The following is a 23,329-nucleotide window of genomic DNA, read 5'->3' as shown; positions in this document are numbered from 1 at the left end:
GTCCCTCGTCATGAAGCTATCGTTCCTCTCTGCGGTCGCTTTTGCGGCACTTGCCCATGGTCATTGCATCTTCCAGGTAAGTCATGTGAAGGTAACTGCCGATCGTGTTGTCGTTACTCATCTCCCGCTCGACAGAAAGTATCAGTAAACGGGAAGGAATATGGATCTCTCGCCGGTCTTCGCGCTCCGAACCAGAATAACCCGACGACAGACGTCAACTCTCAGGATATGATCTGCGGCAAAGTAGCCACCTCCTCTCAGGAAGTTATCTCGGTCGCTCCTGGAGACAAGATCGGTGCCTGGTGGCAGCATGTCATCGGCGGCGCCCAGTTTCCCGGAGACCCGGATAACCCGATCGCCGCATCTCACAAGGGCCCAATCACGGCCTGGCTGGCAAAAGTTCCCAGCGCTTCGTCCACTGGCATCACCGGTCTCAACTGGTTCAAAGTAGCCGAGGATAACCTTGACACCAGCTCCGGGAAATGGGCCGTTGACAAGATGATCAGCAACAATGGCTGGAGCTACTTCAACCTGCCTCAATGCATCGCCCCCGGGGAGTACCTATTGCGTGTTGAGCTGCTCGCTCTTCACTCTGCCCACACCCAGAATGGCGCTCAATTCTACATCTCCTGCGCAAACATCAAGGTCACGGGATCCGGATCCTTGTCCCCAAGCTCGACTGTCAAGTTCCCGGGGGCGTATCAGCAAAGCGACCCGTCTATCTTCATCAACATCTATGGCACTGGCGGCGTCCCCAACAACGGGGGTAAGGCGTACACGGCGCCTGGACCGAGACCAGTCACTTGCTGAGACTGCACTACATTTGATCGATAGGAAGCGCGGGCTGCGGATATCTGGTTGAGGATTGTTTTCATTTCTTGGTCCTAGGCCAGCCCAACATTCGTGCGAATTGTACTCAAAGCCTGCACCAAGAGGTAATTCCTGAATCAAGCAACCAGTCATACTTGATAACCTTCCGGCTCTGATGTTCAATTACACGACCCCGATGCTCACGCGACCATCTTCGACCATCACCCGTAGATTTATGTTAATGCTCATGTCGGCGGTCTTGTTCGTCCCATTGGTTCCCCCAACCCCTTGCCCGACATTAACGCCGGAGAAGTTCCCAGAGCCGACGTTGATGTTTGTCACCTCCGTAATTCTATCTCCGATTTCAATGGTGTTCCCATCGCCGATCGTATTGTTCCCGTCACCGATATCGAAGTCGTCGCCTGGGTGTCAAATTAGCATCGCAATCGAGTAAGAGGACTTAGAAACCTCTGAGGTTAGAAACAATTGCCTACCTGTATCTATGTCGTTGCCTATACCCGCAAAACCTACGCCGTTACCATCGCCCGTCCCACCTGAGCTAACAGAGCCGGAATTGCCGGTCTGGTTTCCGTTGACGCCTTGGCCCACTTGACGTGGGGATATCAATCGTTCTGCAGGTAACAAAGAATCAAAGTTGAACGGGAATGGAAGGGCAAGTGATGTTGCTGCCAGGAAGACAATGAGACTGATCATTCTTTCTTTGACCATCCTGAAAGACAGCAAGAATGATATCAGCCTATCATGCCCACGAAACCTGGACTCTTCTGCAGGTTGAAGGGACTGCGAGAAGACTGGCAACGTCCTCCGTAGATGATAATGAAAGGAAGGCAGAGTGTGAGTTTTTCTGCCTCATAATTGCAGCATGCATTCGTGTCTTTTATGTTTATTCTTGGCAGGAGCCGATTCTGAAAGCCGTCCAACTACCGAAACGGCCCTTGATTACCATCAATAAGAATGATGTATTGCAAGTTTGGGCGCTCTCTTTCCCGACAATTCGACAAGCCTACGCTTCACGAACAAGCTGCCAAGACCCGTCCTGGTAAATTGAGCGCGGCAGATAATCGCTTTAAAAGCTCATTTGACCGGCAAAAAAAGATGGTGGTCAGTGGAAATCTCCTATTTGGAGTGTCTGTTCATCGGGCAGGCCGCTTTGGAATATGAAACGGGGAGGGTGCCATCTGGGAAGACGGCAGTTCTCTAGACGGGCAGGACGGTGACAGTGGCATCGAGAGGCCGCCAGCGTCCAGTTTCACCGCACAAGGTCGATGATTATCTTTCAAGGAACAAACAGCCGTCTACGTTAGCTATTGGAGTATTGCTCAAAATCTCCGTCGCATTCAAATTCGACTGGGTGCATGAGTCTTGGCATTGGTCGATGGGGAGTGACCAGTTCTGGGATGAACAGTGTGGCCAACACCATATGGAAGGAGGATCGGGTCAGAAGGTCAGATAAAGATGAAGACGAAGAAGAAAGGAAGAGAGGATTGCGATTGCGAATTTCGCCAACTATCCTTTTCCTGAATGCCCAGGCGAAGCTGTGGGTTAAAGGGGGGATTCCGAATTCCTGGTTTCGAAGGGAGTGCGCGGGCGCCGAACGAAGTATCGGCGGTGGGATGACACACGAGTTTCCACTGTATGATGCTCCTGAGGAGCAACACTGCCCACCCACCTGAGCATGAATCATCAGGGATGAACTTCAGTCTTTTCAACCCGGCGGTGTAGGTATATGCTGGCCTGGTCGATTGGAAGGAAGGCCACAAACATGCTCTCACGCATGAAGTAGGCGAAGTCCTGCCGTTGGGGTAGTCTCTTGTCACAGAAGAAAACACGGTGAGCGCGACCCAGTCGAATGTGCATCAGGGTCCAAAATGATTGACCATCACACTGTTGGCCTGGTGGATCAACGAAATGGCTGCTTGGGCTTCAGGCAAGATATTCGACTCGGGACTACCGTAGTAAGAGACAAGATGTTACTCCACCTCGCAAAGCTCAATCACGGCCGCAATGCGATAATGCGATGGGTGTAAGGAATACATCGTAGCTTAATCACTACGCCACCATATTGATTCTGCAAAGATATCTACAACGTGTAATAGAGTTATTATCAGCTCAGGAACTTATGGCTTCCGATAGTTCAGCAGCACAAACAAAGCAAACGTCCAGTTTGTTTCCTCAAGATCCTTGCACGGGGGGCTTGAAGTTCGTATTTGGTCACTGGTGTCCAAGCTTCATCCAAGTATTTCGGTGGGCTGTTCGGTCGCGGCAGCCACTGGGCTCGCACAGAGACATGCATGAGCTGTCAAAAACGGCGATCGTGTCAATCTCGATAGTAGGTGAGTTGTGAATGTGGATAAAAATGATGATTCAAAAAAAGAAACCTGCTCAACAGCCCGATTCGTGGAAACTAAACATAGCGTAGGGCATGAACTGGCATGAAGCTGGCTGGAGAGGAATGCAACCATCAGGGAAGTAGCAGTTCGTAAAAAAAATCAGAGAGAGGCCCCGGAAACATGGACGCGAGGGGCTTTGTTGTTCCGCCATCCATGTCTGTTTTCCGTTGAGCTGGCATGGCATGACAGATCATAGCAACAACAATGCCAGCAGGTCCTTGGACGGACGGAAACCACGATGCAGACCTCGGTGAACACGCGCTTGGTGTCCCCCATAAACAGGCTGCGTGGTCGTAGGAGTGGATGTCATGATTGATGACATGATGAAAATCAACACCGATCGCAAAATTGCCCAATTTGCAGCTTTTGGGGAATGACATGAAGCACCCGTTGGCAAGCCCACCAACCAATTAAATCTATCAGGGCATTACTATGGACCCATCCACAGGCTAAATATAGACTTAAAGCCTGTGTCATTTATTCGACACAGGGAACCCGCCTCGGCCGGGCATTCGTCCGAGGCCCCATTGAAAGAGCTCCCGTCGGAAGCGTCCCTTCATGCGGCCCTATGGGCGGCCCGGGCGCCACAACATGGGGAGAGGCCGCCCAACTGGTGGGATTTCCGAATTGCTTCATGTTTACCGTGAACAGAAGTCCGAGGCTCTGTTTATTGCCGTCGCATATCCGACGTGTTTTGACGGTTTCTTGCTTGCGCTGAGACCTTTTGCTGGCTATCGGGCCATGACCAACAATCACTTCTACAACACCGCCATGGAGACTTTCTCCTTTTTCCAATCGTGACAAGGCTGCAAGTGGGCAGGCATTTGGAAGCAACTCCGCATCGATTTTCAGATTCGCATCTTCCATGTTGTTTTACAGGGCTACAGGGCTGGTTTCGATGGCGGTGTGCGTATTTCCGGACCCAAGATCGCTGAGTTTTGAGTCAGGGATAGGGAGCCATGGTTGTTCTGCTGCCCATGAGTAGTGATCATGGCCGAACTCGGCTTCAGTATTGGATGATGGTCGATGGTGGGCTCGCAAGTGGACATCACGGAGAGCATGAGATGACTTTTTGCCGATGCAACCGACACGAGTGTCCATTGTCCAATCCCCAGCCATTTCGCGAGGTTTGAGTCCAAAACAAGGGGGTGCGGCGAAGGGACTCGCTTAACACCAAAATACATCGTCACTGCAATGCGCTGGCCTCCTTTGCGACCATCGTGTCTAGCGCGCGGTGGATGGGACCAGAAAGTTGAGTATGTAAGCGGCTTCGATACGGACATACGAGGGAGCTCTGTCTTCCGGAATCATTCCGATTGAAGGCTGGCAGGTATAATTCACTTGATAATGCGGCGGAGGGAGTGTCATCTGATGGTTGAATGCGGGAGAGCCCTGAATTAGTGGAGAAAAACAACACTGACGTCTGTATTTATGGAATCTGGTGCCAGTTGCCCCCTACTTCTGGAGCTTAAGCTTTCTGGGGCAGTGTTGGGATGAACACAAGGTGACAAGACGGCCCTTCGGCGCGCCTTCGACGTTGCTTCCTTGCATCGCTCAAAGGGTGCGATTTGAGCCTCTGTGGGTTTTGTTCCCTGTTTTAGTTACCTCGACATAACGTTACAGAAGCTTTAGTGGCATATGACGTCGATATTCTCCTATTGCGGGGGACCGGTCCCCCCGAATACGAGTCAAGCATTGCTGAGCTCCACCGATCGTCGGGACTGATCGTCATTAACGAGTGAGGAGCAGTTGGGCTCCTCGTATTTGCAGACTTGCAGCCAATGTCTGGAGAGATCGTGGCAACAATCCGAGTATATAAGATGGTTGAATTCATCGTCCAAAGTTATTTCTAGTCCTCATCCACAACACAATCATTCAATCACTCTCCTACAACTCAATAACTCTAATCAACCAACTCAACAACTCTCTTTACCAACCACCAAAACCAACCATCAAAATGCAGTTCCTCACCATCCTCGCCTCTGCCGCCGTCGCCTCCGCTGCCGCTATCCAGCAGCGCGACGTTACCTTCAAGGTCTCTGAGTTCAGCGCCGGCTGCATCCCCCACAGCTCCCAGTGCTCCTACTCTTTCACCGTCATCCAGCCCGGCACCATGGAGACCACTGGTGTCAAGTGCTCCGGCCTCTTCCAGGCCCAGGGCACCAGCACCCTCCCCGATGTCAAGGAGGCCCCTTGCACCGAGTCTTCCCGCACCTTCGACGTCGTCCGCTCCGCCGAGGGCCTGACCCTCACCGTCTCCCAGCCGGTCACCCCCAGCTCCAACCAGACTGGCTCTCACCTCATCCCCAACGACCAGCTCGTTGTTGCCACCGAGCCCAACGCCCAGGTCCAGTCCTACAACGGCCCCGCTGCTTTCGACCTCGAGTAAGCGGTTTGACAATCAGCTGTCATCGACGCTTGACTCCGGTCACCTCAGACTTTTCATTCGACGATGGGCGACCCCTGACCTTGGCATTGCAATACCAAGCAAGCAAAACAATGCATGCAGAGGTGGAAGACTGGCGCTTGCTCAGTCCAGGGCTGTAAAACTCAATTTTGATAGACTTGTAACATAGAAAAATGCACTTGGATCCATTTGGCAAAAACCTTTTCGTCGCTTCTCGTGATCTGATCATCCCTCTCAATGCCAGTACTATTGGTGTATGTTGTCAAGCCACAACACCCGATCTCACTTCCAGGGTTGAGTCGACATGACCAGATCTAATAACTGGCCTTATGAGAACAGCCATGAGTTGGAATAGAAACACTAGCCCTTGGGGCCATTGATATTATACGGACTAGTTGTCTTGACCTTTACATCTGCTGACCCATAGCGCTGATGTCTTTGATCGCCTCGAGCTCAGGCAAAAAGCCATCGAACTTTCCCTTGATCATCTTCCATGCCGTAGCGACTAAAGGCACTCGCAGCGGAATCTTCTCGCCGCGACTTGCGATACCATAAATGGCATCCGCAATGGCAGAGGGTTCAGCGCCCATGCCCATCTTGAGACCCGCATTGACGTATCTTTCAAGGGCTCGGGCAGGCATGTCACTGGCCGCATAGGCTGGATGAGGAGCGGTATGCGCCTTGCTGTGTCCTTCAAAGTTGGTCTTGACTCCAGCAGGCTCCACGATGCAGAAGTTGACTGTGTTCCGAAATTAGCCTTGTGATCGAGCAACGAACATGAATGACAGGATTATTAGGCTCACTATTCCAATCCGGATGCATCTCCCTGGCCACAGACTCAGACCAGCCCTCAACAGCCCATTTACTCGCATGATAGTAGGCGTGACCGGGCAGCCCAACCTGACCTGCCAAAGAGGATATGTTGAAAATGACACCGCCTCGGTGCTCCGGATGCTGGCGCATGACTCCGATAGCCCGGGTCGACACCCGTGCGGTGCCGAAAAACAGGGTCTCCATTTCCAAGTGGGTCTCCTCTTCGGTTGCCGACTCCGTGTCGCCGGAAAGCGAGTACCCGGCGTTGTTCACCACGGCATCAAGGTGAAAGTCGTTTCCGAAGTGCTCAGCTGCCGAATCGAAGGCAGTATTAACGGATGTTGGCGAGGTGACGTCCAAAACAAGCTTGAGGATGTTGGGGTTGTCGTCGGAGAGATAAGACAGATCTGCAGGCCTGCGGGCCGTGGCGATCAACCGGTGGGAAGGTTTGCTGGCAATTAAAGTCGCCAAGGCTTTCCCGATACCAGAAGAGCAACCAGTGACTGCACAAGAATAAGTCCATTTTTCGACGGAGATTGGTGAAATGAGGCAGGCGCTAGTGGGGGAAAAAACATACTCAACCAGGTTGCATCGGTGGGCAAGTTGTATGGCTTGGTGTTGACGGGATTCATGACGAAAAATGGGGAGAGCCTGCAAGGTAAGAGAGTGTCTAATTTGTGTTATACACGAATCATTTACAACATCTTGATTGTGCGGCGAGCCAGGACTCTTTATATCTTCATTATCGTATCTTGTTTTACCCTGAATTCAGGCGCCGTAGCACAGAGGGCTTACTTCGGGAGATCGGCAGTCGGCGACTAGTGAGTCTGGCACTGACCTACATCCTTCGTTCAATGAAAACAGCCGGTTGAGTCAACACAACCGGCAGCAATGCGGCGAGCCCAAAATGGCTGGCCGATGGTGGCATCCTCACGCTTATGTCTGTCAGCATGCCGCAAAAGAACCCCACAGTCCATGGTTCTGCTTATCTGGATTTGTCCTCTCGCACTCATCTACCAATTCAAGCCACACACCGAACGTGCTTTTGCATAGATCAAGCCACCAGAAAGCTGGGTATCTTTTCAGACACCAATGGCTGGTTGTAGGAATGTTTTTGAACACGGCCAATGAAGGTTCCGTCAAACCGCCCGACAGTCTGTTGATAACATTGATCAGTCGGCTCATCCAAATGTGGTGGTGATTCCGCCATGGAAAGCTCATCAACTGTGCCTGATCTATATTGCGCCCGCCTCATGATGTTGATTGGTTTCCTGTCTGTGGCGTTGATCACTGGATTCGGCGAACCTACTTGATACACCCAGACTCACAATTGATAGATACGCAGTATTTAAGAATAAGCTGGTAGGGCTAGTGGCCGAAGGCCGAGGATGGCACGGCCTTCACTATCCCAATTGTTAGAGGAAGATGATGTCGACGTCTCTTTCAAAATATTCACTTCTGTCCTTACAATCCACGATGCCGCCAGTAGTCATGGCCAAGACGATGCCTTGCAGCCTTGGCAAAGGACTGGACTGACAACGTACTGAAATCACACATGACCTGATCTTTAGTGATTTGTTTATAAAGTGAGCAATCGGGAAGCTTTCCTCAGATGGTTCAGGGAAAGACGGAGCCTGAATCTATCTTTTAGTTTCTTCCACCACTACCATCTTTGCTGACAGGCATCTTCTCCACACATTCCAAGCCGACCAGATTGTGCGACTAGATATTCCAGGGACAACCAGACTTAAATGACGACTTCACTTGCTTGGTCTTGAGCCTTGAAATATGTGCTGATTTTGCATCTTAATATTGCCAAATGCCATCACCACGGCGTGATGGAACTTGCAGATGATAGGGTCGGGTCGTACAAAGACGCGCGCTCAGTGTTGTGGGGAAGAGCAGGGCGCACCACCACCGCGCCCGATGTGTCCACAAAATTCGCTCAATTGCCCATCTCCAACTCCCGCCTTCACCGCCTACGCCGACGACCGAAGCAAGACATGGCGCCACGAGACGCATCGCCCCCAAGACTACTACCTTATGCGGATCCCGAGGAAATATACCCCGAGGATGTACGCTTGGAGGAGGAGACTTTCCCTTGGTACGATCCGGACAATTGGTATCCTGTAACCATCGGTCAGGTATTTGAGTCGCGTTACCAAGTCTTGTTGAAGCTGGGGTTTGGTTCAGCGTCGACGTCATGGCTATGCCGCGATTTGAGGTATGCGTGCTTTAGGATTCTGTATTGGCTGACTCATGCTGAGTGAGTTTGCAGAGAACACGTCTATGTCACTCTCAAAGTCTTTGCGGTCGGCAATAGTCAAGCTGCGACCGAAGAGAAGGTGCTCCGCCATTTAGAATGTGTCAAATCTGACCATCCCGGAGTAAAATTGGTAAGGCTTCTCAAGAACACTTTCAAGATCGCAGGGCAAAATGGTAGTCATCTGTGTCTTGTTCTCGAAACTCTCGGTATATCCCTTGCAGACATTCGTGAGATGGCTGGCGGCAGGGTGCCTCCAACTCTGTTGAAAGGCTTGGTCCAAGGCGTGTTACTCGGTCTGGACTACCTGCACACTGTGGCAAACATCATTCACACAGGTATGTCTCCGACTTCATGTCTTGAGAAGTGCTGGGGCACCGACTAACAAATATGCTAGATATTCAAGACGGGAATATCATGTTATCAATCAAAGACACGGATATTCTTGATGCTCTCGTAGAAGATGAATGGGATCTGCCTAGCGCTCGAAAGATTATCAAAGATCGAGTCATTTATGCGTCGACGGGGCTGGAAATTCCAGACGAGCCCGGAGACCCCGTTATTGCTGATTTCGGCGATGCTCGAATAGATGAAGGCCCCTTTGAATTCGAACAGGAAGTTATGCCTGATGTCTATCGAGCCCCCGAAATAGTGCTGGGTGTGCCATGGAACGAAAAGATCGATATCTGGGCGCTAGGATTGTTGGTAAGTAGAAGAAACCGCGGCAGGATCCAGAGCATACAAGGTAACCCAAATACAGATATGGGACTTGCTTGAGGGTAAATTACTTTTCAAGACTAGACTACGCGATCCAACGGCATCAAGGGCAGCCCACTTTGCCAGGATGATCTCTCTGCTCGGCCCCCCGCCGGAAGACCTCTTAGAGCGCGGTTCGGCTTGGAAAACTCTATTCGATGAAGACGGTATGTTTGAGACACAGAGTAATACCGACAACTCTGTCTGACATAGTCCGCAGGGCGACTCATACTCGACGTCGAAGTTTCAGAAACCTCCCTTGAAGAGGAAGAGGGGATGTTGGAAGGTGACGAAAAGGCGGGATTTCTGGCATTCCTGCGGAAGATGTTGCAGTGGAGATCGGAGGACAGGCTCACAGCGCGGGATCTAATGGAAGACCCTTGGCTACGTGGAACTGCAGCGTGATGGCTACAGTGGGACACCAGCCTCAATTTGAGAATGACAAGCCATTGTGGGATGTTTTGAAATAACTTGAAGCTTGAGGGCACGTATGGTAATAAATACATGTGCAACCGAGAGGGGCTGTGCATTGACAAATCTGTCCTGTTTGACGAATTGAAGGCGGAAGAAAATGGTCCCACGGGAAAATATGAGCACACACATGGACTTCACAGCAACCGAGTGTTGAAAAGTCCTACTGAAAATCAAAACAACAATGACTCGTCTTCCAAACAAACAAAGACCCGACCAACAAGGTAGGAAATCTTTGCCCAAGAGACCTCCTGCGGAATACACATCTCACACATAGTAAAAGCATTCAATCTCTCTTAAAATAAGAACGGCAGATTTCTAGAGCCGGGAATGTTAGCAACTCATCAAGAGGATATGGATAATTCAATGTAACTTACGTTCGGGACGGTGCTATTCACTTCGCACCATGGTTTCATTGGATTGTTCTCGTCCTTCTCGAGATTCTCAATGCTCCAGAATTCCGGCTTGCCATTACTATTCGCCCACAACGTGATATTATGGTGTTCTTCTATTTTGAAATCGATTCTCAGCTCGTTGCCTTGCTTATCCGTCAACATTTGCGCACTTGGTAGAGATCTGAATTTGCCACCGTCGCTGTGCTGCTCACTCTCCAAAACGGTCTTGTCGCCATCCTTGGTCTCGGAGATTGTGATGTTCGCCATGTGTACGTCGTCCTTCTTGTGTACATTGCCCCGGATTTCTTGGCTGATATGGACAGTTCGTTTCAGTGGCGGGGGTTTGCTTGGAGATGGAGGACTTGATAATGGTGTGGTGGAGCTTGGTCCTGGAGGTTTAGTGGCAGATGATTTGCTCGTGGGGACTGCCGTGTTGCCGGAGGAAGTAGACCCTGGCCCCTTCGACGACTGGGAACTGGTAAAAGTAATACTTGAGGAGGTCTTCCCCGAGGCATTAGATCTGCCCTTGGATGCGGATGCTGAGGTAGATCCTCCATCACCTGATGCAGATGGTCCACTACCTGCAGCCTGAGGAACTGGGCAGGAGCCAACTCCGTCGTCGCGAGCCGCAACCGTCCGATCTTCTCGATAACACCAAGACGACTCAAAAATTATCTTGTCGTAATATTCCCAGAACACTTTGATGGTAGGCCCTCGGTTAACCCCATCAACCTTGTGCGCCGGATGATATTGAAAGAAGGCAAGACCCGCAGAAGACTCCGGTTGCCAATAATCCATGGCTCTTTGTCCTTCCTGCAAGGGCCTAGGCATACCTGGCCAGTATAAAGGACCTTTAACGTAAGCCTGGACCATAATCTTATCACGAGGAAATCCGAGGCCAACGATGAAGTTTTTCCATCGTTCGACTGCAGCCGGGTGCCTCACCAAGGCATCTCTGACAGGATCCTCACGCATTGGAGATATGAAACCAGCCTGGGGAGTGAAGATGATGATTTGTAGTGTGTCTTCTTGCATGTTGTCGAAAATATGCGTCTGCTCCTTCAGCTGGTCAACACCCCTATGGTGTGCGTCTCCCTCTTTCAAAAACATCTCCACGCCTTTGTGGAATTCTTCATTGAGGTCGACTCCTGGGTAATTGTAGGGGTTTGCGAAGTTTGGGACCTCCCAGTTGTGACTCAGGTATATCCCTCGTTTGGTGATAATCATCAGGATACTGCAGCCCCATAGTGGACCGCTCCCACCGACGATTCCTCTGTCAGCCCATTCACTGACTCGCATCGTGGACACTCCGTACGGCGCCACTTGCGAGGTTTTACCGTCAGTGTCGGTATATCTGTGGTATTGCTCCTCCGCCCCGTCGCAGTAGTTCTTAATCTGGCGGAACATCCGCAAGCGCCAGGCGGCTTCACCGGCGGGCCAGGTTGTCACATACGGTCTGTCGTTTATGGGGATATCGTTGCCCATTGCATCTTTTTTGACATCTTCAACCCAGATTCCATCAGGGTGGTTAAGTAGTTCATCGTCATCGGGAGGGTTCCAATCGACATAGTTGATTACTCTCTTTGATAGACCGGACTGCGTCTCATTAGACGAAAGCCCACAATCCCCGCAGTTGGACTCTGGGCTGCAGAAGAATTCAGAGGGTGTGGCACTAGCTGTAGAGATTGTTGTAGTGGTTGTGGTTTCGACCGTTTTACTGCAGACGACCGTTGGGTGACAAGTGGCCGTGAAACATGACGTGCTGAAGCTCGTAGACTTGTCGATAGTAGTGACTGGTCTAGCGACACAGCTTTGGCCGCATTTGGGGTATAATGTGGTAGAGGCTGTGCAAGACGACTCCGAAGAGGTGGTTGTGGGGGTCTCCGAAGGCTTCGGGTCATCCGGATCACTTGGATCACCCTTCCGTGGCTCCTTGGGAGGTATAGGCGGTGGCTGGAAAACACGGTCAGAAGTAGCAGATCTGGTCATGAAGAGAAGGCTTACCGTGGCCCACGAGAATCCCATGGGGCCTGGAAGCTTGAGCTGAGGCATGTTGCAACCGAGAAACGGAATGAGACATTGAGGATGGCAAATCGGTCCTATGCAGCCCCAGACGGGTATGATCCAAGGAAAGATGACGCCACCGTCGGAAGAGGAGGTGGTAACTTCTGAGGAAGTCCACGTAACTTTGGTTGTTGAGTCCACGCCTGGCTGCTGCGTTGTCGTAGCGGTCACGAAGAACACGGTGTAGGACTTGTCTGAGCTGGTGGAAGTCGTGGAGCTGACAAAGCTTGTCGCGCTGCTAACTGGCTGAGCTGTTGTTGATCGGGCGGGCGAAGATGTGCTAGAGACCTGATTGCTCCCAGACGAAGGAGAAGTGGAAGACTGATTGTCCTTGTTTGCGGTTGTTGAGGACTCATCGTCATTCTTTCTATCAGTTGACGAGCTGCTGTCTCTTTGCTTGCTGGTAGATTCGTTTCTCCCATCCTCCTCAACTGTAGAGGAGCCGTCGTTGTTCCTTTCAGTCGAAGAAGAGGCATCTTCTCTTCTAGTGGTAGACGATTCATCAACATCCTTTCCAGCGGTGGAAGAACCTGGTCTATCCCTCTTGGTGGTGTGGCTGCTGCTGGCATTCTTGGTTGATGTGGTGTGAGTTTCGTCTCCAATTGTGGACTTGGGGCTAGTTTTGATGGTGGACGAGAGACCTCCTCGGGGAGTGTCGTCGCCCAAAGAGGTGGTCGAAGACTCTGATACACTGACTTTTGTCGAGGCCGTGCTTCTTACGGAAGAACCGGCTCCACTGCCGCCTACTGTACCAGAAAACTGGACAGTATCATGTGTTCTGCTCGTATCGACAGGTCTGGTGGTAGAAGAACCTGTGGTAATGACAGGGGTAAGGCTTGTGACTGATGAGGGTAGCAGGACAACACTGGGACTTTCACTATGCCTCGTTGCAACCGAATGAGATGTGTTGGTGCGTTCTGGCTCGCCCACGGACGGAGACCTGTGAGTTTGAGAGGGATTGGAAGTAGAATTCAGTCCCTGGGAACGCTGGGTTGGGAAAGCAAGGCCAGTTCCCGTTGAAGAGTAGTTCTGGTCGGTCCCAACAATCGTGCTCGAGAGGACGCTGGTTTCCCCAGAATGACTGCTTTGCGGCAACGTATCATTTGAACTGGGGATGGGGGCCGTAGACTTAGACGAATGTCCTGAAAAGTTGGGCGTGGTAGATGTATTGGCGAATGGGCCTCGGAAACTAGATTGCAGACTAGTCTCACTAGTCAAGGTAGCACTGGTACTGGTGTTCGCTCCAGGGACAGCTTGACTTGACAAGTTCAATGTGAGTACCGAGGAAGCAGGGACATCTTGAGAGGCGATTGAAGGCGTGACATCGCCAAGGCTTTTGGAGAATGTGACGAGAACGTATGTTGTCAAGAAGCTCGTAACAACCTGTCCATCCTGCAGTTCTGAGGTTGAAACAGATACCGCAGTCTCATTGCTGGTGATAGTGGAAGCAGGGTTATTGGTAACGTCACGTTTGTTCCCGTTGGCTAATGGTAGATGGGTTAGATATTGTCACATCGCTTGTGATCGTTATAGGAGAGTCTTTTACCTTCAATGCTGGCATGGCAGATGTCCAGAAGAGCAGCAAAGGTAACCAAAAAGATGAAGAAACTTTGAGTTGTCTTTGGTGACAGCCTTCGCAATTCGATTCTATAAGGGTAGCTTCGATAGAACGGTAAGTTCATGTTGAAGACCAAGGTCAGAGGTCTGTGATTACAAAACGCGATGAAAAAGGGCTGAAAGTGAGTCTGTGAGCTCGGTGACGACGTTCGCTTGATCACGGCAAATGGGTGAAGCACAAGTAGCTATCCAGTTGATTCAGGGTCACAGCCCTCATATTTCAACGGTATCTCCTCTTTCATCGGGCAAGATATTATCAAGCCGAGACAAGCGCAGTTTAGTCTTCTTTGTTTATCATGCGTGTCGGAAAGTTGCTGCCACGACATGATTTTGGCGGCACATCTCGAGCCTGCAGGAATGACCGGCAAGGGGTCATTTGCATTTGCGCTGTTGTGAGTCTCCAAAGCCATGCAGTTCGAGGTTTCGATCTGCAACTAGTCCTAGTAATTTCAGGTCCTGATACCCCAAGTCTGCCTGTTCGTGTCTAATGCTGTGGGACAGTTGGCACAGGTAGTCTCGCCGCTCGCGTGTTCAGCCGAGTTGAGTTGCTAGTAAGGCACCAAGAGCCTCGACTATCTGATCATGAGCATACTGTTTTGAGAGCTGATTCATTCTATCTTTGGAGAATCTGCATGCCGTGTTGCCTCCTTGCCGATGCGGCAATCGTTCAGGGGCACCGTTGTCAAAGACGCGAAAACGCATGGCTCGTTTAGTGGCTGTCCGCGATTCACAAGCTGCAATGCCGTACGACGCAACCTGAGGGTCCACCAACCTCGTAAGTAGAGTATCCAGGTGGAAGATAAACTCTAAGACTATACAGGCAGGTCGTGGTGCTGTGATCGTTTGAACCAAAAATCACAGTATGTGTGAGAACACGGCTGTCGACCTTGTCGATGACTGCCCATAAGAGCTGAAAAGCTTTTTTGGCGCATTTATGTTTTATGAAAATCGAAAAATAGAAATAGAAAACTGCTCCGTGTAGTTTTTGTCATACATATAAACATGTCCTTGAGTCATTTGCTGTCTATACTGCTTGATGTAATCATTTAGTCTATTTGCAGGTGCTACCGCTTTTCTGAGTATTTTAACTGTGGTTGTCATGGCTGATTTCATCATCACCCTGGCTGCTATCCCAAACTCTTGCCCTCCTCGTGATTGTTGTTCTGTAGCTTGCCCCCCCCCCTTCTCCTCCAAAGGGGAAAACACTGACCACGCAATTCTCTCAACGAATCTGACTCTGACTGCAGATGGCCTCAATGGAGACCCGAGGTGGTTCTTTGGATGATCGAAGAGGCTTGCACGTACGGGGGAGCAATATGTTTCGACCGTCAAGGTCTGCAATTGGTGCTCATACGACAGAGAACCTGAAATATCTGGTATCCACCCCTGCCAGGTCGCAGGAGAAAATTGCGCATAATCCATAAAGGTAGTCCATTGAGGCGAAGAAAATCTAGCTTACAAACAAAACTCATCTGACCTGCTGATAACTGCTTTCTTTCAACCTGCTTCAGTCTCTGCACTGCCTTTTCACAGGACCCCCTTACTTGACGCTCTTTCAGGCATCCCGCGAACCAACAGTACTTCCCAAGCACAACACCATGTCCATGAAACAATTACTACAATCCTTCCAGGCAGGGGCGAGGCGCCTGGGTGCCAGGCTCGTCTGGTCCGCCAACATGTCTCAGATGCCGCGCCCTATCGACGAAGAAGACCTGGCAGGCTATCGTCCAGGGGGTTACCACCCAGTCCGAATCGGCGACCATTTTAACCATGGCAAGTACAAAGTGCTGAACAAGCTGGGATACGGGGGTTATTCAACTGTTTGGCTTGCCCGAAATAACGAGTAAGTAACATGCTACTTGAGCATTGTACCTTGCCCAAACTCACAGGTCGTTAGGACCAAGCGCCACGTTGCACTGAAAGTCCTCGCCGCACACACGTCCAAAGTCGGACTAGACATCAACGAGCTGGATATCCTCCTGAATGTGACCTCGAAATCTGCGACAAACCCAGGGACAGCCCATGTCCTGGGTCTTCTCGACCACTTTGAGCACCGCGGACCTCATGGAGACCACCTCTGTCTTGTGTCCAAGCCCATGGGCCCGAATATGTCGGTGTTCAGAACTTTATTCCCGAAAGCGAAGATTCCGGTGCCCACTATGAAGAGGATTTCAAAGCAGCTTCTTCTTGCACTTTCCTATCTTCATGATGAGTGTCAGGTCATTCACACAGGTTGGTAATTAACCCCAGCGCTATTCGGTTCATTGCTTACTTGCCCCCGTTGAAGATATCAAGCCAGCAAACATCATGATTGAAAGCCCTGGGATCAACGAGCTGTTTGAGCAGGCGCCCTCAGAAATATTCATGTCATCTGATGTGTCTCTTCCTCCACCAAATGACTTCTACATAGGTTCGCACGAATTTTGTGCAGGAGATGAGGATATCACAGAGTCGAGCGAGCTTTCGGTACGACTGGTAGACTTCGGTACCTGTAGGTTTCACTGTAGCATGCGCAATAGAAACCGCTGATAAAGAGTAGCTAGCTGGTTTGACGATCACTTGACAGAGTGGATCCAACCCGAGATGCTTCGGGCTCCGGAAGTAACACTCTGGGCTGATTGGGATCACAAGGTGGACATATGGAACTTGGGGCTTGTGGTAAGTTGTTATCCTTAGACATCTTGAGCGAACAACTATGCTCACGTTGCTAGATATGGGAGCTCACCCAAGGAGCCTTTCTGTTCGACGGGTGCTGGACGCCTCAGGATCCGTACACAGCCGAGGCCCAGCTGGCGCAGATGACATCCCTTCTAGGCGCCTTCCCCAATTCCTTGCTGTCTCGGTCGAGGGAATGCGATCAGTATTTTGACAGTAACGGTCAGTTTCCCATTAGAAAAAGCAATCATCTACGGAGCTAACTGGGAGCTAGGTAACCTTTTGAAGCCCATGACATTCGGCTCTTTGTCCCTGAACGACATGTGCAAGAACAGGCTGAACTGCGCCATGTCAGAGTCTGACCGTGCAGACTTCTTGGATTTCATCATGGCGATGATAAGACTTGATCCAGCCGAAAGACCGGATGCGAAGACGTTACTGGGACACAAGTGGATTCAAGCGTCGTGAGGATAACGTGGACGCGAGTATCAGAACCGTCGCCTCCCGGCAGCAAATTCAACACGCCAAGTTCTTTCGGCCGAGGTTGCCGTGACCATGTACACGTCTGCCGCTAGGCACTCGCCGGATTCTTCCCCGGCCTCGGCTACCCAGCTCGGACCGTCAGCTGGTATGCTCCAGGACCCAGGATCCCGTGCCGATCCCCCGACTTCGTCACATTCCTCCCTCGCAGACAGCAAAGATCCGCACAAACCACCTGCACATCGGTTCACCAACCAACCAACCCCCCTCAAGGCTTTGATAAGAGCAAACTCATACATTAGTATTATTCAAAAATGCTGCTGCTATGTAACGTCTATCCGCCTTTTTTGTGTTCATGTACTCCATTAAACCAGCCCCGTCCGTAGGCTCCGGAACCATGCAATGCTATGCCCAAAGGAATGACGAGCAAGCGAGATGGCGATCATCAGAAATCGTTCAAGCATATCGCCGGAAAGCGCAACCTCCTGCGCTCGGCCCTTTTCGTCCCCCCCAACGGGAACAACATCCATCTTAAGCGACGGCAGTGATCTCAGTGATGGGCGTGGGCAGCGTGATCTTGTCGCACTTGATCTCGCGCCTCGAGTAGACCTCGCCAATGGTCCAGTTCAGGTTCTGCCAGCTCGTCTCCTCGCACGAGAGATCAGCGACGGCACCGCCCTTTGCAGTATACCGAGCCCTGCCCACCCATTCCAGTCAGCCTCCATCATTCTTTTCCACGGGGCACATGTGAAGAAACTTACGGGTACTTGGGGTCGTCGTTGCACGTCCAGCTCTGGTTCAGCGCTAGCGCGCCGTCGGGGCGGCTGAAGGTGAAGGACGTCGTGGCGCTCTCGCCGTCGGGGGCCTTGCAGTCGTAGACCATCTCGCCGTAGAAGAAGTCATTGAGGCGGCTGCTGGCGGCGGAGCAGGAGACGGTGTAGTCGAGCACCGGGTTGGAGACGTTGAAGCTGACGTAGCCCCACGAGTTCTGGTGCGCGGGCGTCGTGAAGATGTAGCTGGCGTGGAAGTCGAAGTCGGTGAGTGTCCACTCGGAGAGCTTGCCGGACTTTTGGCCGCAGGTTGGCTCATCGCGGGGGGCGATGGGCGAGGCGAGCGCCGGGGCGAGGAAGAGGAGCGTGGAGAGGAGCTGCATTGTGGCGGCGGTGTTGAGGTTGAGATTGAGGATTAGATTATGTGAGATTGGTCAAGATGAGATTGGATTAAAGAGTTGCGATGAACTGCTGCCCTGTGGTGATAATGCAAGATGCTGCTGGATGAGATGCAGTGTTCGGACGGGGAGCACGTCCAGCTTAAATAAACCTCGATAACCAACCCATCAAGGGTCGCGTGTGCGAGCGGAAGAGATCGTCGAATGTTTGTTGGTTGGCTCCATGCCTGTCAACCTCAACCCAGCCATCCATCCGCATGAAAGTCGGTAAAGCCGGAGGACACAAAATGTTTGAGAGAATGACGTCGCACGGGTTGCCTTGCTCTCGTATTCCCCCTCAAAGGAAAATCCTACCGCACATCACTCTGTTTTTTTCTCCTTTGCATTTTTAGCCGCATCCCACCCGGCGCCCATCCCCCTCACAAACGCAGACCGCGGATCGCAGCCGTTGCTAGTCAAGCGGTAGAAACAAAAAGAGGGGGGATGCCATATACTGCATAGTACACGAACCACATAAACACTAAAAAAACAGCCTCACTGGAAATGTCCGATTCCGGGGAGCGCGAAAAGTATGCGATGCAGGCCCGTAGCGGAGCCCGGTATGCCATTATTAGCAGGCGTTGTTTCTGCCGTCATGCGACCCTCTGCGAGCTAAAAAGATTAAGTCTAAACGGTGACTGGCTGCGGATGGGAAGGGCTGCCGATCTCTGGGCTCGTGTTGGCAGCGGAACCTGGCTCTGCGATGCGCATTAACGGTTGCACACACAGCCTGTCGAATGCAGCCACGATCTCCCCTGGCGGCGCCGAAGACTTTTGAGCCCGTTTGGTTGGCGCACGGTTAGGTACGGGTGGCTGGATTTATTGGTGGTTGGGTTGGGACGGCATCTTTCAGGGTCCTGGCTTGTTCGAATTGCCGGATGGAATAGGGATGGAATGTTTCTGTGTTTCTCAGTTACATCGTTCGATTTCTTTACGAGGTGGGATAGATTGAAAATGCGCCTGTGTTGATTCACGCGCTCGTCAAAACGCACTATCAACACGGCATTTGTTCCCTAGATTGCTGCAAGGAGGGACTGAACTCGTCTAGACGTGCATGTCCGAGTTCCTCACTGTTGAAGCTGGAGCCCCACGGCCGAAGGTTGATGCCATCGCTCCACTGAGGGGAACCGCTGCGGCCGGCGCTTGTCATGCTCGTCATGCCACCCCGGCGGGCCGATCGAGCGAAGCGGAGCCCTGAGTGAGATCTTTTTGTCCCGCGAACAAAGGGCGAGTCCAGCCACTCCCGCGGGAATACGATGTCCGGGTTACTGATTTGTTTTCGCCTCTTCGGTAGCGTAGGGAACGTTACAACAGTTGGCGGCTGTGCCTGATTCCACGTTCTCACCGACTTGGAGATCTTTCACCGACTCCAAATGGCTCCGGCGTGCGCTCGGCCGAGTGAACATGGCTGATGTCATGTTGTGCAGCGTGAGAGAACGGTCTATCGATTTCGTGAACGGGGCGACAGGATCTGACCGCCGGGAACGTAGGGCTTGTGATCGATGGATGTTTTTGGGCAGCTGAATGTGAGCGGTCTGCAACTAAGCCCGAGTTATGGATATTGGCGGATGTATCGATTCCAGAGACCGGTCGCATCGTAGGCAAACGGGCCGAGCGGTGGAATGCGGGCACGATGGCGGGGTAGTTGGCGCAAGGAGCTCACGAGAGCTTCATTAAACCAAGAAATGCCTCTGACTTTTTGAGCATTTCATATTCAGGAGCCCTAGAGACCTGTGGTGGGCACTCTCAAGCTGGTATTGACGCCGAGCACTGGCCTCTAATCGCTGGGTGGAAGATGATGCCCGGGAGCATTCGTCGGAACCTTCCAGACATATCAGCGTCAGTAGGGCGCGAACTTGTTGGCGACAAAAGATGATCAACCGGTTTTCCTCATTGTATCGTGAAGATGAGTTGCCCACGCATTTGACGAAGACTGCGGGCAGGGAGACGAGGAGGGGGCAGACGAGTCTCTTCATTGTCGTGACACCAGCCACAGGCTTCAAGTGAGGCGCATGTGGCTGAACCCCCAATCCCGAACGGACCCGATCCCTCCACTACAGAATCCGGCGGAAGCGGCGGGAAGACACGAGCCTATGAAGAAGCGTCCATCGCCCACGCCCGGCGCCCGAGTCACGGAGNCCGCCCCTGGGGCCCCCCCCCCCCCCCCCCCCCGACAGGCCCAGAAACCTCCGGATCCTGTCGCGATGGATGAGATAAGATAGAGGTCATCATGAGGGGTAGCGGGAGCCCAGGTGTGCCAGATTGAAGATCAGGGCCCCTCCCTTTGGTCCTCGAGAGATTCAGCATCGCAGATAAGCTGGGCCTGTAAAGCTCTTGGGGTTGACTTCAGTGTAGTCACTTACTGAACCTCTCCCCAACTGTAGAGTAGCATTCTCAGGATTCCACCAGATCGTGGAAAACCATTTCCTCAGTCACGAGTGATCAAAGAAGAGTCCAGATTCTCTCTTCGTCCCCCAAGCGCGGGGGAGGGGTAACACAAAACACCGCGAACCTTCGAACCCCTCCGCTCTTGGAACCGCGCAGATGCTCAGCAACGAATGAGAGAGAATCACAACCCACGTTCTCATTTCCCGCAGCGTGCGATCCCAACCTCAACCCCCGATCCGGCGCGCAAAGAGCCCCACGTGGGTGCCATGGTTTGCCCGTAGAAAAAAGGGTCTCGGTGGTGGTGGTGGGGCGCCGTCGCAGTTTCCTTCCGAGTTTGGGGTGTTCGACATGGACATGGTGGAGGGGGTGGAATATTCTGGACAAGAGCGCTGTTAAGGTAAATAGCGACACCGAGGCGCCTGCTACTATCATGGTTATTGAAGACTTGTTGTATCTCGAATGTCGTTCCTCTGATCAAGTTTCACAAAGATTCAGATTCTGAGCACCGGAAAAGAAGCGCAGTAGCCGCGTGGGAGGGGAAGAACGGGTATCGTTGCATTCAGTCGTTGGTGACCAGATGCCATGCCTCCAAGGAATAAATATCTCGAATTCCAACACGAAGTTGCCCATGCCGCTGCCCCTCCTGATGCTGACGGCGGCAGCACCCATCATACCCCTCATCTGAACCCCTGTACTCCCAAAGGCACCGCCGTAGGTCGTGATCAAGCCCTTGCTGAGACCTCATCTGCCATCATGAACAAAGTCGCCATCCTCACGTCGTCGACGCACGAGCCTGGCGTGAACATTCGGCAACGGTCCCTCATTGCCCTCTTCGGACCAACTTTCGACCTTGCCATCCGCTTTCAGAGACTGGCCACAATCGCCTCGTCGCTGTTGTTCGTCTACGGTCACCTGCTCGCTACATCAACGCTGTCGTCGACTGTAGTTGCGACAAGACTCTTCGCCACCCATGCGGCGTATTTCTCCCGAAAGTCCCTGTCGGCTCTTCGACTCTCCATGCGAACGGCGTGGAACTCCAAGAAGATACGTCATATGAGAAAAAAGCTCTTCATGGAGTTCGCGACAACGATACTCGGTCCCGGGGGCAACATGCTGATCATCATGGTCTTCTGGCCAGGGTGGTTTCTGATCCTCGGAGCCATCCTTGCCGTTCGCCTCTTCGCAGGCTGAAGGATTATCGGATGCCTCTCGGCACGATCACTCCTTACAAATATTTTACCCAGCTTATATATCCAAATCGACTGAACAACGGACGTTCACCTCGAGAAGAAGAAAGTATTGCCGCCGGCATCTTTCCGGACTTCCTTCTGGTAATCTTTCTCGGGGTCGAACTCCTGCCACATGCTCGCTGGGTAAATGTGCTTATTGCGCTCATACCAGCGCCGGTCCACCACCTTTGTCAAGGTCGGATCGTCGGTCGCACCCTCGAGGGTGTTGATATCGGGCAGAGCCTTGACAGCGGCTGCCTTAGCCTTCAACGCGGCCGCGGTGGTCAGGCCGCCATCGGGGACCACGGGCGTCTCCTCGGCTTCGGGCTCGTCCGTCTTGGGCGGGGCGTCGGCGGTGTAGGTGAAGAGCTGCTGGCCGTCGGGCCCATTGCTCTTGTTGATGATGAAGAAGTAGAATTCATAGTGCTGCAGAGAATAGTTAGCCAAGAATCAGAAATAGAGACAAGATTATACCCACATGCGGAATGATGATTGACCCCCTCACGAGCATCAAGTCGTCGACGCCGACGCGTGCCCACTCTCGCCTAGCATTGGCCTTTTCTCCTACACCAAGCTCTGCACCAACCTTGCGACTCTTGTCGAGGAACACCCAGACGTAGTCGCCCTTCTTAACGCGCACTGTGCCTCCTGGGATGTTGGAACCGTCGTAGAAGACGAAGGGCACGGCGATCTCGGTGGCCTTGACAGCTTCTTGGATAGCCAAGAACTCGCGTCGCAAAGCTTCTCTCTCAGCCGCTTCCCGTCGGAGAGCCGCCTTCGACATGACCTTGGGCACGAACGCGACGGAAGAGTTGGCGACGACCTTGGACTTCTTCCCTGAGCTGTCGTCGCCGTCCTTGTCTGCGTCCTTCTTCCCCTTCTTCACGGGAAGCGCATCCTCCTCTTCCTCTTCATCGTCGCCGAAAGACAGTTTGCTGCCCCCAATCTTCTTCTTTCTCTTCTTCGGCTTGCTCGCGCCGCTGCCAGAGTCGCTGCCGGGGTCGGGCGTCGCAGAGTGGGATCGGTTCGGGGTGGACGTTCCAGAGAGGGCTGCTTCGCGTTCGCGCTCCTGCTGGTCGAGGACTTCGGCGTGTCGCTTGCGGTAGTCGGACAGCTGGACCAGACCGACGGTATTGCTCGATAGACGCTCTGTCGTGGTCTTCTTCGGCGCTGTGAAGCGCGAGGGGGCCTGGTCGGACATTGTGAAGGTGTGCGTGAACGCGACAACTAGAGATAGTCGAAGCGAAAGCTGAGCTACGACATCCAGCAGCAGCAGCAAAGACAAACAGCGTGCGGCGTCATGTTTTGGGCCTCATTGAGCACTGTGTGATGGACCCCACTATTCTTCCCGCAGTGGGTCCAG

The 23,329-nt window shown here is 52.3% G+C and overlaps 10 protein-coding genes across 10 annotated transcripts; 5 read left to right on the top strand and 5 right to left on the bottom strand.

The window, feature by feature from the left end:
- Positions 1-10: 10 nt before the first annotated feature.
- Positions 11-810, top strand: GCG54_00014209 (Endoglucanase-4; the record flags this gene model as incomplete). Its single annotated transcript, XM_045414049.1, has 2 exons — positions 11-76; positions 136-810. The coding sequence occupies 2 exons, from the start codon at positions 11-13 to the stop codon at positions 808-810; spliced, it is 741 nt and encodes a 246-aa protein (XP_045259570.1).
- A 183-nt stretch (positions 811-993) lies between these two features.
- GCG54_00014208 (uncharacterized protein) lies at positions 994-1,539 on the bottom strand (the record flags this gene model as incomplete). Its single annotated transcript, XM_045414048.1, has 2 exons — positions 994-1,232; positions 1,305-1,539. The coding sequence occupies 2 exons, from the start codon at positions 1,537-1,539 to the stop codon at positions 994-996; spliced, it is 474 nt and encodes a 157-aa protein (XP_045259569.1).
- Positions 1,540-5,178: 3,639 nt separating this feature from the next.
- Positions 5,179-5,610, top strand: GCG54_00014207 (uncharacterized protein; the record flags this gene model as incomplete). Its single annotated transcript, XM_045414047.1, has 1 exon — positions 5,179-5,610. The coding sequence occupies one exon, from the start codon at positions 5,179-5,181 to the stop codon at positions 5,608-5,610; it is 432 nt and encodes a 143-aa protein (XP_045259568.1).
- Positions 5,611-6,035: 425 nt separating this feature from the next.
- On the bottom strand, positions 6,036-7,073 carry GCG54_00014206 (putative oxidoreductase; the record flags this gene model as incomplete). The annotated part of the gene is made up of 3 exons (XM_045414046.1): positions 6,036-6,367; positions 6,432-6,944; positions 7,019-7,073. The coding sequence occupies 3 exons, from the start codon at positions 7,071-7,073 to the stop codon at positions 6,036-6,038; spliced, it is 900 nt and encodes a 299-aa protein (XP_045259567.1).
- Positions 7,074-8,444: 1,371 nt separating this feature from the next.
- GCG54_00014205 (SRSF protein kinase 3) lies at positions 8,445-9,865 on the top strand (the record flags this gene model as incomplete). The annotated part of the gene is made up of 5 exons (XM_045414045.1): positions 8,445-8,665; positions 8,720-9,042; positions 9,102-9,409; positions 9,465-9,627; positions 9,681-9,865. 5 exons carry the CDS (start codon positions 8,445-8,447, stop codon positions 9,863-9,865), a joined length of 1,200 nt encoding a protein of 399 aa, XP_045259566.1.
- A 333-nt stretch (positions 9,866-10,198) lies between these two features.
- GCG54_00014204 (uncharacterized protein) lies at positions 10,199-13,163 on the bottom strand (the record flags this gene model as incomplete). The annotated part of the gene is made up of 4 exons (XM_045414044.1): positions 10,199-10,249; positions 10,309-12,279; positions 12,331-13,081; positions 13,138-13,163. The coding sequence occupies 4 exons, from the start codon at positions 13,161-13,163 to the stop codon at positions 10,199-10,201; spliced, it is 2,799 nt and encodes a 932-aa protein (XP_045259565.1).
- A 2,160-nt stretch (positions 13,164-15,323) lies between these two features.
- Positions 15,324-17,130, top strand: GCG54_00014203 (Serine/threonine-protein kinase SRPK; the record flags this gene model as incomplete). Its single annotated transcript, XM_045414043.1, has 7 exons — positions 15,324-15,383; positions 15,567-15,850; positions 15,905-16,239; positions 16,295-16,498; positions 16,547-16,665; positions 16,719-16,884; positions 16,937-17,130. The coding sequence occupies 7 exons, from the start codon at positions 15,324-15,326 to the stop codon at positions 17,128-17,130; spliced, it is 1,362 nt and encodes a 453-aa protein (XP_045259564.1).
- Positions 17,131-17,673: 543 nt separating this feature from the next.
- On the bottom strand, positions 17,674-18,295 carry GCG54_00014202 (uncharacterized protein; the record flags this gene model as incomplete). Its single annotated transcript, XM_045414042.1, has 2 exons — positions 17,674-17,839; positions 17,904-18,295. 2 exons carry the CDS (start codon positions 18,293-18,295, stop codon positions 17,674-17,676), a joined length of 558 nt encoding a protein of 185 aa, XP_045259563.1.
- A 3,024-nt stretch (positions 18,296-21,319) lies between these two features.
- On the top strand, positions 21,320-21,928 carry GCG54_00014201 (uncharacterized protein; the record flags this gene model as incomplete). The annotated part of the gene is made up of 1 exon (XM_045414041.1): positions 21,320-21,928. One exon carries the CDS (start codon positions 21,320-21,322, stop codon positions 21,926-21,928), a length of 609 nt encoding a protein of 202 aa, XP_045259562.1.
- An 86-nt stretch (positions 21,929-22,014) lies between these two features.
- On the bottom strand, positions 22,015-23,167 carry GCG54_00014200 (Protein FAM50A; the record flags this gene model as incomplete). Its single annotated transcript, XM_045414040.1, has 2 exons — positions 22,015-22,392; positions 22,445-23,167. 2 exons carry the CDS (start codon positions 23,165-23,167, stop codon positions 22,015-22,017), a joined length of 1,101 nt encoding a protein of 366 aa, XP_045259561.1.
- Between the last annotated feature and the right edge of the window lie 162 nt (positions 23,168-23,329).

This window comes from Colletotrichum gloeosporioides (genome assembly GCF_011800055.1).
Source record: "Colletotrichum gloeosporioides strain Lc1 chromosome Unknown consensus_75, whole genome shotgun sequence".
Classification (NCBI taxonomy): domain Eukaryota; kingdom Fungi; phylum Ascomycota; class Sordariomycetes; order Glomerellales; family Glomerellaceae; genus Colletotrichum; species Colletotrichum gloeosporioides.
Note: the sequence above shows the minus strand (reverse complement) of the source record. Positions and strands in the feature narration are given on the sequence as shown.